This window comes from Nomascus leucogenys, unplaced genomic scaffold, assembly GCF_006542625.1.
Source record: "Nomascus leucogenys isolate Asia unplaced genomic scaffold, Asia_NLE_v1 001984F_18222_qpd_obj, whole genome shotgun sequence".
NCBI lineage: Eukaryota > Metazoa > Chordata > Mammalia > Primates > Hylobatidae > Nomascus > Nomascus leucogenys.
Window position 1 is genome coordinate 584 of NW_022096108.1, and position 17671 is coordinate 18254.

Sequence of the window (17671 nt, forward strand, 5' to 3'; positions counted from 1 at the left end):
AGAAGGCAGTGAGCCGAGATTGCACCACTGCACTCCAGCCTGGGTGACAGAGTAAGACCCTGTCTCAAAAAAAAGAATTCTAAAAACAGGATTTCCGCACGGACACACCCTGCACCCTGCAGCATGGATGAACTTCGAAGACGTTGTGCTGAGCTAACAAAGTCAGACATAAAGGTCACATAGCTAGGATTCCATGTGTATGAAATGTCCAGAGTAGGTAAATCCAGGGAGACAGCAAATCGGTGGCTGCCAGGGGCTGGGGCCAGGGGAAACCAGGGGGTGGCGCTACTGGGTACAGGGCTTCCTCTGGGGGATGAAAATGGACTGGGTAGAGGCGGTGACTGCACAAGCCTGCAGATGTCCTAAGTGCTGCTGAATTGTTCGCTTTAAAACGGTGAATGACTAATTCCGTTATGTGACGTTTACCTCAGTGAAAAAGAAAATGAAAACCCATCACGTGCCAAGTCTCAGCTAAAAGGCTTCCCTCCCGGCCCCAAGCCGTCCTCCAGCCTCTGGGCCCCTCCCTGCCCTTCCAGCTGTGAACGGGGGACATCTGCACCTGCTCTGCCACCTCATGGGCTCTTCCCCGTCTCCCCCTCTGCTCTCTCACCATGGTCTTTTGTCTGCTTTCTGGACGAAATACCCCGTGATCTCACTGTTCCCATCATCTTTGGGGGCCTGCCACTCCACCAGTGCATTCGTGCCCCACACCTCCTTCACCATCACGTTATGGGGGGCCCAGCCTTTTCTGGAAATGGGGAAGTGTGACAAGTCAGTCCGGGTTTTGGGATGTCCAGCCTCTTCCCTCCCCTCCCCTCTCCACACCCCCTCCCTCCTGATTCTAACCTCCCTTATGCCCCATTCGCATTCCTGCCTACGGCCTCCCCCATCCCAATCTCTCCACTTCCTCTTATCCTGGCCACCCTCATCCCTTCTCACCTCCTCTCCCATCCCTCATCTCACCTCCTCTCCCACCCCTCATCTCTCACCTCCTCTCCCACTCCCCATTTCTCACCTCCTCTCCCACCCCTCATCTCTCACCTCCTTTCCCACTCCCCATCTCTTACCTCCTCTCCCACTCCCCATCTCTCACCTCCTCTCCCACCCCTCATCTCTCACCTCCTCTCCCACCCCTCATCTCTCACCTCCTCTCCCACTCCCCATCTCTCACCTCCTCTCCCACCCCTCATCTCTCACCTCCTCTCCCACTCCCCATCTCTCACCTCCTCTCCCACTCCCCATCTCTCACCTCCTCTCCCACCCCTCATCTCTCACTTCCTCTCCCCCTCCCTCCTCATCTCCTCACCTCCTGTCCCACCCTCATCATCTCTCACCTCCTCTCCCACCTCTCATCTCTCACCTTCTCTCCCACCCCCCATCTCTCACCTCCTCTCCCACCCCTCATCATCTCTCACCTCCTCTCCCACCCCTCATCTCTCACCTTCTCTCCCACCCCCCATCTCTCACCTCCTCTCCCACCTCTCATCTCTCACCTTCTCTCCCACCCCCCATCTCTCACCTTCTCTCCCACCCCCATCTCTCACCTCCTCTCCCACCTCTCATCTCTCACCTTCTCTCCCACCCCCCATCTCTCACCTCCTCTCCCACCTCTCATCTCTCACCTTCTCTCCCACCCCCCATCTCTCACCTCCTCTCCACCCCCCATCTCTCACCTCCTCTCCCACCCCTCATCTCTCACCTCCTCTCCCACCCCCCATCTCTCACCTCCTCTCCCACCCCTCATCTCTCACTTTCTCTCCCACCCCCCATCTCTCACCTCTCCCACCCCCATCTCTCACCTCCTTCCCCACCCCTCATCTCTCACCTCCTCTCCCACCCCCCATCTCTCACCTCCTCTCCCACCCCCCATCTCTCACCTCCTCTCCCACCCCTCATCTCTCACCTCCTCCCCCATCGCTCCCCATCCCTGCCCCTCCCGGCCCCCGGGGGCCCTCCCCAGCGCGCGCACCCACGACGCGGATGCGGATGGTGGCGGTGTCCTTCATGTTCTCGATCTGCACGCTCAGCTCGTACTCCCCGGAGTCGGAGCGGGCCGCCTGGCGCACGAAGAACACGGTGTCGAAGTCGCTGGTCCGCACGTGCACGCGGGAGGTGTCCAGCGGGGCCCCGCCCTTGGTCCACACCACCTGGGGCCGGGGCCTTCCCTGCGGGGAGGGGGTGGGGCGGGGTCAGCGGGGCTCCACCCGCACAAAGGGGGCTTGCGGCAGGAGCGGACCCCCGGCCCCTGACCCCGCTCCTCTGACCTGGAAGGGGACGACAAGGTTGAGCTGCTCGCCCACTTTGCGGATGTAGGTCTGGCGGAGATGGCGGGGGAGCCGGATCTTGGGTGGCTCTGAGGGCGCAAACACAGGGAGGGGGCTCAGCGGGGGGCCGGGGCACATTCCAGGGGCCAATGGCGATGAGACTGTCTGGGGAGGTCCTGTCGACGACAAGGAAAGGGCGGGCGGGACGACGCCAGCTTGGTCTTTCGGAGCGCAGGGTCAGGGGCCACGCACCCGCAATCTCCCTGATGGTGACCGGCTGGGCCAGGGTGGCCGGCTCGCTGCGCCCCGCGATGTTGACCCCAACGACTCGGAAGAGGATTCTGGCTCCCGTCGGGAGATTCTTGACGGTGAAGCCACAGCGCTCCACGGGCTCAGTGTTGGCAGGGACCCATTCCTCGGCTGGAGAGAGAGGCCCTGCTGGCGGATCTCATGCCCTCCTCCCACCCTCCGCTCCCGTTTCTCCCGGGGACTTGGGCCCCACGCAGGGAGTGAGCACTGGGTAAATTCCCAGTAGAAGCAGCAGCAGCAGCTGGCGTTAGTTAAGCATTCATCATGGCCAGGTTCTAAGGGGGGCCATTCCGTTAGCTCATTAATTCTTTTTTTTTTTCTTTCTTTCTTTAGATGGAGTCTCGCCCTGTCGCCCAGGCTGGAGTGCAGTGGTGCGAATTCTTTTTTTTTTTTTTTTTTTTTTTAAGGCAGAGTCTCGCCCTGTCGCCCAGGCTGGAGGGCAATGGCGAGATCTTGGCTCACTGCAACCTCCCCCTCCCAGGTTCAAGTAATTCTCCTGCCTCAGCCTCCTGAGTAGCTGGGACTACAGGCTCGCACAACCACGCCCAACTAATTTTTGTATTTTTAGTAGAGATGGGGTTTCACCTTGTTGGCCAGGATGGTCTTGAACTCCTGGCCTCATGATCCGCCCACCTCGGCCTCCCAAAGTGCTGGGATTACAGGCGTTGTTCATTAATTCTTACCTCAACCCTGTGCTATCCCCATGTTAGGGATGAGAAACCATCCCTAACATGTTAGGATGAGGGCCAGAGAGGTTAAAGAACTTTCGACCGGAGGTGGTGGCTCATGCTTGTAATCCCAGCACTTTGGGAGGCTGAAGTGGGCAGATCACTTGAGTCCAGGAGTTCAAGACCAGCCTGGCCAACATGGCGAAACCCTGTCTCTATTAAAAATACAATAATTAGCCAGGCAAGGTGGCAGGCACCTGTAATCCCAGCTACTCGGGAGGCTGAGGCAGGAGAATCGCTTGAACCTGGGAGGCAGAGGTTGCAGTGAGCTGAGATCACGCCACTGCATTCCAGCCTGGGTGACAGAGCGAGACTCCATAAAAAAAAATAAAAAAATAAAAATAAAAATAAAAACTTTCCTCAGGTGCAATGGCTCATGCCTGTAATCCCAGCACTTTGGGAAGCCAAGGCAGGAGGATCTCTCAAGCCCAGGAATTCGAGACCACCCTGGACACATAGCTCAGGCTCTGTGGACTAGGATGTTAAACCCAGGCCTGTCTGACTCCAGCATGCTCTCAAGCTCTGTTCTCCTGCAAGGCTGGCACAGAGGAGCAGGGATCTTGGCTCTGTCTGGGGGTGCAGCCAGGTGGATGTCTGGGAGGGCGGGCTGAGGGCAGGGTCAGAGCTCTTCGGATTGCCTGCTTTTTGTTACCTGCCCTTCTGTCTTGGGTTTATGGCCATGGGCTGGGGAACTCATGGCTGTTGGCTCACAGCAGCAATCAACAGAGTGAACTCTAACAAGCTGGGTTCTGAAACATCAGGGTGGGAGCAGCTGGCCAGGGAGGAATGGGGTAAAGAGCACGGAGGAGAGGAGGAGGGAGGAAGCTGATGAGGGTTCAACCATCCCTCCTTTCCATGCATTCTCGAGTGCATCGTCACTGTACCCTGTCAAGATGAGAACTGTCTTCGCCATGGTTAGATGAAGAGACTGAGGCTCAGAGACTTGCCCAAGGACACACAGTTAGACAGTGGAGGGGCAGGGTTGGAACCCGCATCTGTCTGACTTTAAGGCCTGGGATAGTGTGTCGAGGTGATCACGTCTGTTCTCCCAGAGAGATGGCTGTGTCTGAGACATCTCCATAGCCATGGTGGTGGGCCGGGCACGAGTCAGTGCTCAGTGAATATTTGTTTGGTGCAGAATGGAGAGTGGATGTATGGAGGTACACATGATGCATGGACAGGCAGAGAGACAATGGCTAGTTAGGTGAACAGATGGTTGGATGGCCATATAGGTAGAAAGAAGGAAGGAAGCAAAGATAGTGGTGCCGAGATAGATATATGGATGAAAAAATGATACTGGGCCGGGTGCGATGGCTCATGTCTGTAATCCCAGCATTTTGGGAGGCCGAGCAGGTGGATCACGAGGTCAGGAGATCAAGGCCATCCTGGCTAACAGAGTGAAAACCCCGTCTCTACTAAAAATACAAAAAAAAAAAAAAAATTAGCTGGGCGTGGTTTGCAGGTGCCTGTAGTCCCAGCTACTTGGGAGGCTGAGGCAGGAGAATGGCGTGAACCCGGGAGGCGCAGCTTGCAGTGAGCCGAGATCGTGCCACTGCACTCTAGCCTGGGCAACAGAGCAAGACTCTGTCTCAAAAAAAAAAAAAAAAGAGAGAGAGAGAGAGAAATGAAGGAAGGAAATATGGACGGATGGATGGATGGATGGATGGATGGATGGATGAATAGATGGAAATATGGATGGGTGGATGGATGGATGGATGGATGGATGGATGGATGGATAATGGATAGATAGATGGAAATATGGGTGGGTGGGTGGGGTGGATGGATGGATGGAAATATGGATGGATGGATGGATGGATGGACAGTAATATGGATGGATGGATGGATGGATGGATGTACAGACGGGTGGACAGATGGATGGACAGATGGATGGATGGGTGGATGTTAAGACGATGAAGGAAAGATTGGTTAGATGGATAAATTAATAGAAGAAAGAAAGAAGGCATAGAGGTAAAAGATAAAAGATAAATGGGGGGATGGAAGGATAGCTGGAATGGACAGAAAGTCACTGCTGTATGGAGGATGGGTGTAGAAAGGAAGAAGGGAGAGAAAACACACTAGTCACAGGGGGTCCCATCCCAGAGACTTATAACAGTACAGACACTAAACACGAGCGGGCCACTGCACCCTTCTCTCTCCCACACAGTCCTATTTTCAGCTCCCTGGACTGGATGCCCACCTGTGCTAGCCACCACCCCCACCAGGCCTGCCAGGGTCACTCACAGCCTTCCAGGCAGTACTCCACCAGGTACCCATCGATGCCACCTGCCCCGATCCTGCTCGGAGGCCTCCACTTGAGTGTGGTGGTGGTGTCTGTCACATCCTCCACTATCAGGTGCAGGGGTTCACTTGTGGGTGCTGGAAGCATCCAGAAAAAGAGGATATGGGGGGAATGAGGGGTCAGGGGTCAGCAGGAAGGGGCAGGGGTCAGAGGTAGAATGATTGGTCAGAAGGCCAGGGTGTAGGGTCAGAGATTGATGGCGGGCAAAAGATGGGCCAGAGGTGGATGGGGTTGATGGATCAGAGTGAGGGAGGACATTACCAATAGGCATAAAAGGCTTGGTGTTCATGCTGGGCTGGGAGACCCCTATAGCATTGACGGCAAAGACACGCATCTCATAGAGGATGCCCTCGATCATCTTGGTGGACTCATAGGTGGTCTCCGTGAAGACCTCAAAGTTCAGCTTCATCCAGCGCTGAGAACCCTTCTTCTTCCGCTCCACGAGGTACCCTGGAGGCTCCAAGCAGACAGGAGAAGAGGGAATGGGAGGGCATGGGGCACAAGTCAGCTGGGGCAGTGAGGGTCACATCCAGAGGATCGCATGGCCCAGGGCGGTCCGAGGCCATGAATCTTAGGTGGATCTCAGGGGCCACAGAGCATTCAGAGGCCACCAGCCCTGGAGTCAGGAATCAAGAATGGGTCACAGCTCATGAACCAGGGGGCCAGGAGCCATAGAAGAACCCAGGCTACTGGTCAAAGTGAGAAATCCCAGGTCACCAGCGAGTAAAGGAAGAGGGAAGACCAAAGGGATTGAGATGGCAGAATGGAAAATCAGGGGTCAGAGGTAGGTCACTGAGGATGCTAAGAGCTCTGGGAGGTCAAGGAGAAGGTAGAGGCTGGCGCCGTGGCTGACGCCTGTAATCCCAACACTTAGGGAGCCCGAGGTGGGCAGATCACTTTAGGTCAGGAGTTCAAAATCAGCCTGGCCAACATGGTAAAACCTCATCTCTACTAAAAATACAAAAATTAGCCGGGCGTGGTGGTGGGCACCTATAATCCCAGTTACTTGGGAGGCTGAGGCAGGAGAATGGCTTGTACCCAGGAGGCAGAGGGTGCAGTGAGCTGAGATTGAGCCACTGCATTCCAGCCTGGGCGATAGAGTGAGACTCTGTCTCAAAAAAAAAAAAAAACAAGGCAGAAGGAGGGAAGGTCAGAGGTCATGAGGACAGAGGCACTCACCGGTGACTGGCTTCCCCCCATCGTACGTCGGTGGCTCCCAGACAAGGATGGCCCAATCCTCTCCAACCGAGGTGATGCGCACGGCCTCTGGGGGGTCTGGGACATCTGCAGGGGGCAGGAGAGTCAGGTGGCCCCTCGAGGCCTCAGGGAGTCACCCCTTGGCCCAGCCACCTCGGCTTTCTCTGCTCACCCACAACCTGCAGGAAGATGGAAGCCACGTCCTCGCCGGCGGGGTTGGTGACCTTGATGGTGTAGCGGCCCTCGTCTTCCCGCTCCGCACTCTCAATCACAAAGCTGCTGCAGTCCACCCGCTTCTCAATGCGGGTCCTGCCTCGGTGGTCGTGAATACCTGAACACAGCCACCAGATAGCCTTGTACCCCATCGTGTCCCCAAGCAAACCCAGGCTTGCCTCTGCCATTCCCCTGCTCAGAATCCTCCCAAGATTCCCCATCGACACACAGAGTCCTCATTCGCTCCACTGCCCTCTTCGCCCTCCAAATGCCGTCCTTCATTAAAAACACCAGACTGGACCGGGCGCGGTGGCTCACACCTGTAATCCCAGCACTTTGGGAGGCTGAGGCAGGAGTACCACTCAAGCCCAGGAGTTCAAGACCAGTGTGGGCAACATAGTGAAACTCTGTCTCAAATTTAAAAATAAATAAATAAATTTTAAGTAAAATGAAGGTTCTTGGAGGGCAGGAGCTGCATCCAACTCACGGTTGCATCCTCAGTGCCTGGTGCAAAGAAAACTTTAGGGGATGCATGCTGAGTGAGCAAATGGATGGATGTTGAGCCAAGTCTGTCCATTTTACAGAAGAGGAAATGGAAGCACGAGGAGAAATGAAAAATCGAGCCTGTCCCAGGGCCTGGGACATGCAAGGTTTAAAATATTTGTTGGATGGGGCCGGGCGTGGTGGCTCACGCTTGTAATCCCAGCACTTTGGGAGGCCAAGGCGGGCGGATCACGAGGTCAGGAGATCGAGACCATGGTGAAACCCCGTCTCTACTAAAAATACAAAAAATTAGCCGGTCGTGGTGGCGGGCACCTGTAGTCCCAGCTACTTGGAGAGGCTGAGGCAGGAGAATGGCGTGAACCTGGGAGGCGGAGCTTGCAGTGAGCTGAGACTGCGCCACTGCACTCCAACCTGGGCGACAGAGCGAGACTCCGTCTCAAAAACAAAAAACAAAAAAAAAAAATTTGTTGGATGGATGGATATAGGAATATGTAGATATGGCTGGGCATGTTGGCTCATGCCCATAATCCCAACACTTTGGGAGGCCAAGGTGGAGGGATCACTTGAGTTCAGGGCAACATGGTGAAACCCTGTCCCTACAAAAATACAAAAAATTAGCGAGGCATGGTGGCGCACTCTTGTGGTCCCAGCTACTCAAGAGGCTGAGGTGGGAGGATCGCTTGAGCCTGGGAGGTGGAGGTTTCCGTGAGCCAAGACTACGCCATTGCACTCCAGCCTGGGTGACAGAGGGAGATTCCCCCTCTCGGAAAGATAGATAGATAGATAGATAGATAGATAGATAGATAGATAGATAGATACATACATACATACATACATACATACATACACACACACACACACCACACATACATACATACATAGAAGTGGGTAGATGTGTTTCTGGATGAATGGATAACTGGATTGGTTGATGGATAAATGGACAAATGGACTAATTACTGGATGAGTGGATGGCTGGATGAATTAACCAATTAGTTGATGAAAAAATCAACAGCTGGATGGGCGGATGAGTTACTGGATGGCTGGAAGGCTAAACTGGTTGATCACTTGATTAATTAACTGAAAGGTGAATGGATGAATGGATGGAACATCCACCATATGCTAGGCCCATACCTGTGATGGACAAGCATAATCTCCAATCTTCAAAACAACCCTGTGAAGAAGGAATCATCACCCTCTTTTTATAGAGGATGAAACTGAGGCTCAGGGAGAAACAGACTTGCCTAAAGGGAAAGGGAGTCAGGACAGAGGGGTGGCCCCAACCCACCTCATCTCCCTTCAGCCAGGTAGCGACAGGAGGGGGCTCCCCTGTGATGGACACGTCAAGCCTCAGCTTGTTTCCAGCCACAACCACAATCGTATTCTCTGAGGTCTTCCCTGAGCAATCCAAGTGGATCTTTGGTGGCTCTGGTGGCACAGAAGAGATACAGGGACCCTGGGAGTGGGAGGCTGGGCCTTCCCAGTCCCCACAAGAGAATCTCCGAAAAGTTGGGTTCCAACAGTGACAGAGACATAGGGGTCCATGTGCCCAAGCCCTTCTCCCTCAGACCTAGTAGTCCACGCCCCCAAGCCCTCCTCCCTCAGACCCTACAGTTTAGGCCCCTAGCCCCTCCTCCCTCAGACCCAGGGATCCAGGTCCCCAACCCCTCCTACCTCAGACCCTACAGTCTAGGCCCCCAGCCCCTCCTCCCTCAGACCCAGAGGTCCAGGCCCCCAGCTCCTCCTCCCTTATACCCAGGGATCCAGGTCCCCAACCCCTCCTCCCTGAGGACCCCAGTCTCTCCTCTTGGCCGATCGCCCCCCACCCCGTCTGTCGGCATCTGGCCCCTCCACCCTCCCTCAGCACCCCCCCGCCCCTCCTCCCTTGGACCCGCTCCTCCTTCCTCTCCCCACCCATCCTCCCGCGCCCCGCCCATCCTTCCTCAGCCCCGCCCCTCCTCCCTCAGCCCCGCCCCTCCTCCCTCAGCCCCGCCCCTCCTCCCTCGGACCCGCTCCCAGCGCAGCCCGTGGCGCTCACCTTGCTTGGGAACGTACTCCACCTTGATTTCTGGAAGACAAAGAAGACTGGACGGTTAGGTCTAAACCAGCAGGCCCCTCACCCCACCTTCGCAGCCCAGAGGAAGAGGTGATGGGGTCTGGCAGTCTCCCTGGGAACCGGGGTGCTGGGGACAGGTTCATGCCCAGGAGCCACCCCTCCTCCCAGGCGGCAGGCGGCGGCGAGTTCAGCTCTCTCCCTCCATCTTCTGACTCCAGCCATGAGCGGGACAGACGCTTGCTGTCGTCCTCATTCGCACTCAGGGAACCTTAATCCTGGACGGGGACATCCCGGGCCCTGGGTCTGGGAGGGTGGATCCTACAGCCCCCAGGGAAGGAGGAAGGGGCATCCTCACCCAGGAAGTTGAGCTTGGCCGAGAGCGACAGGGCGTAGCCGTCAGGCACGAACGTGTAGTCTCCCTCATCCTCGGGACGGACGTCATCGATCACCAGCTTGTGGAACCTGAGGGGTGGGGGAGCAGGGTAGGGCTCGGACCAGATTGCGGTGGGGACCACTATGGGGCTGCACCGCCTCATCAGCTTCCCTCAGTGAAATTCACGTGCCTGCATTCTTATCCAGGGCTTTGGAATGCTGTGGTCTATTTTCAGATCGGTAGCTATGTGACCTTGGGCAAGTTACTTAACCTCTCTGTGCCTCTGTTTCTTCATCTATAAAATCGGGGGTAATGATAACCATCTACATCGAGTTTGTTGTAAAGCATCGAGAAAGGTGCAGTGGCTCACATCTGTAATCCTAGCACTTTGGGAGGCTGAGGATCAAGAATTGTTTGAGCCCAGGAGTTCGAGACCAGCCAGGGCAACACGGTGAGACCCTGTCCTCTACAGAAAATAAATAAATAGATACTGTTCTTTGGCCGGGCATGGTGGCCCACGCCTGTAATCTCAGCACTTGGGGAGGCTGAGGTGGGACAATTGCTCCAGCCCAGGTCAAGGCTGCAGTGAGCCATGATTGCACCACTGCACTCCAGGCTGTGTGACAGGTTGAGACTCTGTCTCAAAAAAAGAAAAGAAAAAAAAACGCACCTAGAAAAGTACCTGGCACAGTAAGTGCCCTATAAGTGTCAGGACGTGTTATCATCATTATGTGTTTTTGTTGTTTTTGTTTGTTTGTTTGTTTGAGATGGAGTCTCACTCTGTCACCTAGGCTGGAGTGCAATGGCATGATCTTGGGCTCACTGCAACCTCCGCCTCCTGGGTTCAAATGATTTTCCCACCCCAGCCTCCCGAGTAGCTGGGACTATGGGCGTGTAACACAACACCCAGCTAATTTTTGTATTTTCATAGAGATAGGGTTTCACCATGTTGGCCAGGCTGGTCTCGAACTCCTGACCTCAAGTGATCCGCCCACCTCAGCCTCCCAAAGTGCTAGGATTATAGGTGTGAGCCACTGCGCCCGGCCATTATCATCCATTATTGAGACCACCAGCCGGCATGGTTCCCCACGCAGAACACAGGGAAAGCCTACATCTCACTAAGAGCTATTGCCAGGAAGCCCTGGACGGCACAAAGTTCTCCGGGCATCATGGTGGCTCTCTGCAATCTGCAGATAACCAGGTGTTTGTCTTAGGTGTCCCCGTGCCACCTGTTGAATTCCAGCTTCTTGTTTTCTGAGCTAGAGCCCGTGTTGTCTGTTAGCTGATATGGCCAGAGGCTTCTCCCTGCCTGTGTCCATGGTCTCCCAGTGCGACCTTGCAGCATCCCCATTAAGTGGTGGAATCTGCTTCCCAGCCCTTGACTCAGAGCCGGCCTGTGACTTTCCTTGCCCAACAGACTATGCGGAAGTGGCATTGGGCCAGTTTCCAGCCTCGGCCACAGAGGTCTCGTTTACTTCCATGCTGTCTCAGGACCTCTGCCTCTGCCACATGAATGTGCTAGGCTGAGCTCACTGGAGGAGGAGGAGGTGCCATAGGGAGCAGCATGCTGGGTGCCCAGCTGTCCCAGCTGAGGTCCTGACAGCGCCCATGCAAAGTCAGCAGGGCCCAGGTCCTGCTACCACAGAGGTAAGAAAGAGGCCATCCTGGATCAGCCAGCCCCCAACCAACCTGCAGACTCAAGATGAAATGAATCCTAATTTATTTATTTAGAGAGAGTATCTCACTATGTTGCCCAGGCTGGTCTTGTACTCCTGGGCCCAAGAAATCCTCCTGCCTTGGCCTCCCAAAGTGGCAAGAATACAGGTATAAGTCACTGCACCGAGCCCAATCCTCATCCTTTTAAATCTCTAAGTTTGGGGACGGGACAGGCGTGGTGGCTCACACCTGTAATCCCAGCACTTTGGGAGGCCGCGGTGGGTGGATCAGCTGAGGTCAGGAGTTAGAGACCAGCCTGGCCAACATGGTGAAACCCTGTCTTGACTAAAAATGAAAAAATTAGCATGGTGGCACGCACCTGTAACCCCAGCTAGTCAGGAGGCCGAGGCAGGAGAATCGCTTGAACCTCAGAGTTGGAGGTTGCAGTGCAAGACTCTGTCTCAAAAAAAAAAAAAAAAAAAGAAAGAAAGAAAGAGAGAAGAAAAGAAAAAGTCCAGGCACGGTAGCTCATGCCTGTAATCCCAGCACTTTGAGAGGCTGAGTCAGGTGGATCACTTGAGGTCAGGAGTTCAAGACCAGCCTGACTAACATGGTGAAACCCTGTCTCTACTAAATACAAAAAAATTAGCCAGGCGTGGTGGTGCATCCCAGCTACTTGGGAGGCTGAGGCAGGATAATCACTTGAATCCAGGAGGTGGAGGTTTCAGTGAGCTGAGATCGTGCCATTGCACTCTAGCCTGGGCAACAAGAGCAAAACTCCGTCTCAAAAAAAAAAAAAAAAAATGGGGGACAGCTTGTTATGCAGCTAAAGCTGACTGCTATGCACACCCTACCCCCAGCCACTTCTGCAGCCCACTCCTCACCTGCCTACATGGGAAATGGTGATCCTCTTGCTGGGCCGCACCTCGATCCCATTCTTATACCACTTGCCCGTCACTTTCTCATCAGACACCTCGCACTTGAACACCGCTTGTTCTGAGGCCTTCACCGTCAGATCTGCGATGTCCTGCAGGACCTCCAGCTGTTTCTCTGGTCAGGGAGAGAAAGACAAGGAGCTGTCACTACTCCAGTCTGTGCACAGACACTTGTGAGCACCCACTGCGTGCCAGGCGCTGGTCTAGGCACTGGGGATACCAGCCACGGACAACCCAGAAACAACCCGTTGGCCTCAGGAAGCTCCCATGCTAGTGGGAGACAGTGAAGAAAGAAACAGAAGAGGGAGCAAGGAGGCCTGAGGGAGGCAGGGAGGAATCTACCAGAGGATGAAAAAAGGCCTCCCAGTCAGAGGGACTGGTGCGTGCAAAGGCCCTGAGGTGGCCGGGCATAGTGGTTCATGCCTGTAATCCCAGCACTTTGGGGTTTTTATTTTATTTATTTATTTTTTTGAGACGGAGTTTCACTCTTGTCGTCCAGGCTAGACTGCAATGGCGTGATTTTGGCTCACTGCAACCTCCACACCCCGGGTTCAAGTGATACTCCTGCCTCAGCCTCCCAAGTAACTGGGATTACTAGCATGCACCACCACGCCTGGCTAATTTTGTATTTTTAGTAGAGATGGGGTTTCACCATGTTGACCAGGCTGGTCTTGAACTCCTGACCTCAGGTGATCCACCCGCTTCGGCCTCCCAAATTTCTGGGATTACAGGAGTGAGCCACTAAGCCCGGCCTGAGCCACCACGCCCAGCCTGATTTTTTTATAGAGACGGGGTCTTGCCATGTTGCCTAGGCCGGCCTTGAACTTCTGGACTTAATTTACCCTCCCACCTCGGCCTCACAAAGAGTTGGGATGACAGGGGTGAGCCACCATGCTCAGTCTAAAACGTTCTCTTTTTTATGGCTAGATAAGGAAATACCACCATTCGTTTGGCCCATAAATAACTTGAGTTCATTGTTTTTCACTTTTTATTTTTACAGAATTTTTTTTTTTTTTTTTTTTGAGACGGAGTCTCGCTCTGTCGCCCAGGCTGGAGTGCAGTGGCGCAATCTCGGCTCACTGCAAGCTCCGCCTCCCAGGTTCACGCCATTCTCCTGCCTCAGCCTCTCCGAGTAGCTGGGACTACAGGCGCCCACCACCATGCCCGGCTAATTTTTTTGTATTTTTAGTAGAGACGGGGTTTCACCGTGGTCTCGATCTCCTGACCTCGTGATCCGCCCGCCTCGGCCTCCCAAAGTGCTGGGATTACAAGCGTGGGCCACCACGCCTGGCTTTTACAGAATTATAGACTCCCAAGAGCTTGCAAAAATAGCACATAGAGTCCCGTGTGCTCTTCATCCAGCCTCCCCCACTGGTGACATTGTACATAACGGAGTCCAGTATCCAAACCAGGACACTGACACGGACCCAGTAGTGTTACTCGGACCACAGACCTGTTTCTTTTCACCATCTCACTTATGTTTTACAAGGCTTACTCTGGCGGGTACTGGGGGGTGGAGGTCAAGGGGCAGGTATAGACACAGAGTGACCACAGAGGAGACAACTGCACCAGTCCAGGCATGAGGGGAGGAAGGCCTGGGCCAGGCAGGGGCAGCGAGATGGGGGCTTGTGGTTGGATTCAGATCTTTTTTTTTTTTTTAAGATGGAGTCTTGCTCTGTCACCCAGACTGGAGTACAGTGGCACAAGCTCAGCTCACTGCAACCTCCGCCTCCCAGATTCAAGCAATTCTCCTGCCTCGGCCTCCTGAGTAGCTGAGGTTATAGGTGTGTGCCACAATGCCTGGCTAATTTTTGTATTTTTATTTTTATTTTAGTTTTTTTTGAGACAGAGTCTCGCTCTGTCACCCAGGCTGGAGTGCAGTAGCGCGAGCTCGGCTCACCGCAACCTCCACCCCCAGGTCCAAGTGATTCTCCTGCCTCAGCCTCCTGAGTAGCAGAGATTACAGGTGCATGCCACCACACCAGCTAATTTTTGTATTCTTAGTACAGATGGGGTTTCGCCATGTTGGCCAGGCTGATCTCAAACTCCCGACCTCAAGTGATCCGCCCACCTTGGTCTCCCAAAGTGCTGGGATTACAGGTGTGAGCCACCATGCCCAGTTTTTTTTTTCTTTTTTTTTAAGACGGAGTCTTGCTCTGTTGCCCAAGCTGGAGTGCAGCAGCGCAATCTCGGCTCATTGCAACCTCCACCTCCTGGGTTCAAGCAATTCTCCTGCCTCAGCCTCCTGAGTAGCTGGGACTACAGGTGCACACTGCCACGCCCAGCTAATTTTTTTGTATTTTTAGTAGAGATGGGGTTTCATCATGTTGGCCAGGCTGGTCTCGAACTCCTAAGCTCAAGTGATCCACCCACCTCGGCCTCCCAAAGTGCTGGGATTACAGGCGTTAGCCACCATGCTTGGCTGGATTCAAAATTTACTTTGAAGCTGGAGCCACCAGGACTTCCTGGTGGGCTGAACATAGGGTGTGTGGGAAAAAGAGGAGTCAGGAACAACTTCCAGACTGCAGGCCTGAGCAACCTCAAGCTGTGTGGAGAAGCATGCGCAGTGCAGCCCGTGCCCCACCTGGAGGCCCCGTACCTTCCACAATCAACTCGGCCTCACACTGGCCGCCATTGGTTATGACCTGATAGCGACCCCTGTCCTCCTGGACCACGTCTGAGAAGATGAGGATGTGGCGCTTCCCGTCCTTCTTGAAGCGGTACCGGGCCTTGAAGGAATCCTCCCGAGTCAGTTCCACACCATCTTTCATCCTAGGTGGGTGAGACACAGAACGGGACGTGAGCAGACAGCACAGCTCTCGGTCTGGGTCTTGGGAGAGTCAGTTGGGGGCCCATGCAGAGGGGTCAGAAGGCAGGTCCCCGGAGGGAGGAGACATAAAGGGTGGCAGAAGCATCTTGAGTGGTGGACGGGTCACAGGTCAGGTGAAGGGGAGAGAGAGGGCCAGGCACGGTGGCTCATGCCTGTAATCCCAGCCCTTTGGGAGGCTGAGGTGGGTGGATCACCTGAAGTCAGGAGTTCGAGACCAGCCTGGCTAACATGGTGAAACCCTATCTCTAATAAAAAACAAAAATAGGCGGGTATGGTGGCGGGCGCCTGTAATCCCAGCTATTCAGGAGGCTAAGGCAGGAGAATTGCTTGAATCCGGGAGGCAGAGGTTGCGGTGAGCCAAGATCACGCAATTGTACTCCCAGCCTGGGTGACAGAGTGAGACTCTGTCTCAAAAGAAAAAAAAGAAAAAAGGCAGCGGGGAGAGAGAGGAGGAAGTCACAGGCCACACACAGTTAATTGCCTCAAGTACCAAGTACTGGCTGGAAGTCAGGGGACACAAAAACATGTCACGGGGAGAGGTCCGCACAGAGGAAGCCCTAAGGTCTCAGAAAAACATCAAACGTTGTGGCCTCTGTCATTGGTTTTCCCTGTCCAGGCACTCTCCCCTTCTCTCTTCACTTATATCTCCATGTCATTTAGATCTCAGCTCAATCGTCATCTCCTCCAGGAAGACTTCCCTGACCTCCTGAGTCTCTTCCTCCTAGGAAGCTATTACAGCATCCATTACTGCTCCTTTCAAAACCAGTCTCAAAATGGAACTTTTATATGTATGTATGTGATGACTTGACTAATGCCTATCTCGGTCTCCTACACAAACACACATACACACACAACACCACCACCACTATCACCAAATTAGCAGATTATAAATGCCATGAAGGCAGGTACCATGTTGACATTTTTTTTCTCCCATTATATCTCTGATATGTAGAATAGTACACCACACAACAGGTGCTCGATAAATATTTGTTGGGTTGGTGAATAGGTACATAGATGGATGAATGGATAGGTAGATGGTGGGCAAGTACGCAGGTGAGTGAGTGAGTGGATGGATAGATCTCTGGATTGATAGGTCGATGGATGGCTAGATGGCAACCTAAATGGAAGAGTGGATATATGAATGAGTAGATGGATGAATGGGTCAATGGGATGGATGGATGGATGGATGGATGGATGGATGGATGGATGGAATGGATAGTTAAGTAGATGGATAGATGGTTAAGTGGGTGGATGGATGGATGGATGGATGGATGGATGGATGGATGCATGAGTGGATGGATGAGTGGATGCATGAGTGGACGGATGGGATGGATGGATGGATGGATGGATGGATGGATGGATGGATGGATGGATGGATGGTTAAGCAGATGGATGGATGGATGGATGGATGGATGGATGGATGGATGGATGGAGTGGGTGGATGAGTGGTACCTGGATAGATGGACCAAGGGACAGATAATTGGTCAGATGAATCAATATTTAATGGAACAGCGGAGATCAGGAAAAGGACCCTGAAGAGGATAGGATGGGTAGAGGTCAGAAATTCTAGAAACACTTTTAGGTGAAGGTAAGGATTTATAGAGAACCGCTGAGATCTCCTGGGGATGACTACTGAATAAAGGTCAGAAATCTCCAAGAGAAGTCACAGGAGGTCCCAAAAAAAGATCAGGGCAGAGGCAAAGAAGCTGTGTGCACCCATGTGGAGATCGGGGATCAAGGGTCACTTACCACATCACCTGTGCACCCTCTTCTGACACCTCCACTGCCATTTCCACCCGGTCACCCACAAACACCTGCTGGTCCTCAAGAGGTGTGACAATCAGGACTGCAGGTTCTGTGGGGCAGGGGGACAGGAGGTCAGTCGTTTCAGGACCCCCACCAGAGTTCCAGTCCCTCTCCAGGCTCAGGCCTGAATTCCAGCCTCACCTTTGACGAAGAGCCAGTGAAACACTTCTCATCCTTGACAGCTACTTCATAGGCAGCGTCATCCGCCAGCGTGCACTTGTTGATGGTGAGAATTCGCTTCTTACCAACGTTCTCAAACACGTACCTGATGCAAAAGTCTCACCTCGAACCAGGGCATGGAGCATCCACCTAGCCCTGGGGTAGCTCTGTTCACCTGTTCTCAAGGCAAGTCTCTCTCTCTCTCAGAGCCAAATTGTGTGGAAAGGGATTGAGGGCTCAGTTTCAATTATTTATTTATTTTTTTATTTTTATTTCTGAGACAGGGTCTCACTCTGTCACCCAGGCTAGGTGCAGTGGTGCAATCATAGCTCACTGCAACCTAGA

The 17671-nt window shown here is 53.8% G+C and overlaps 1 protein-coding gene across 1 annotated transcript; it reads right to left on the reverse strand.

The window, feature by feature from the left end:
* Positions 1-610: 610 nt before the first annotated feature.
* LOC115833819 (myosin-binding protein C, fast-type-like) lies at positions 611-17432 on the reverse strand (the record flags this gene model as incomplete). Its single annotated transcript, XM_030808641.1, is given in 18 exon segments — positions 611-731; positions 734-748; positions 1970-2165; positions 2265-2353; positions 2517-2684; positions 5543-5677; positions 5862-6050; positions 6780-6884; positions 6970-7113; positions 7116-7128; positions 8800-8939; positions 9550-9579; positions 9923-10029; positions 12481-12646; positions 15131-15303; positions 17111-17216; positions 17309-17323; positions 17326-17432. Coding segments are annotated over 18 exon segments (2019 nt in total), but the record flags the coding sequence as incomplete, so codon positions are not given.
* Positions 17433-17671: the final 239 nt, after the last annotated feature.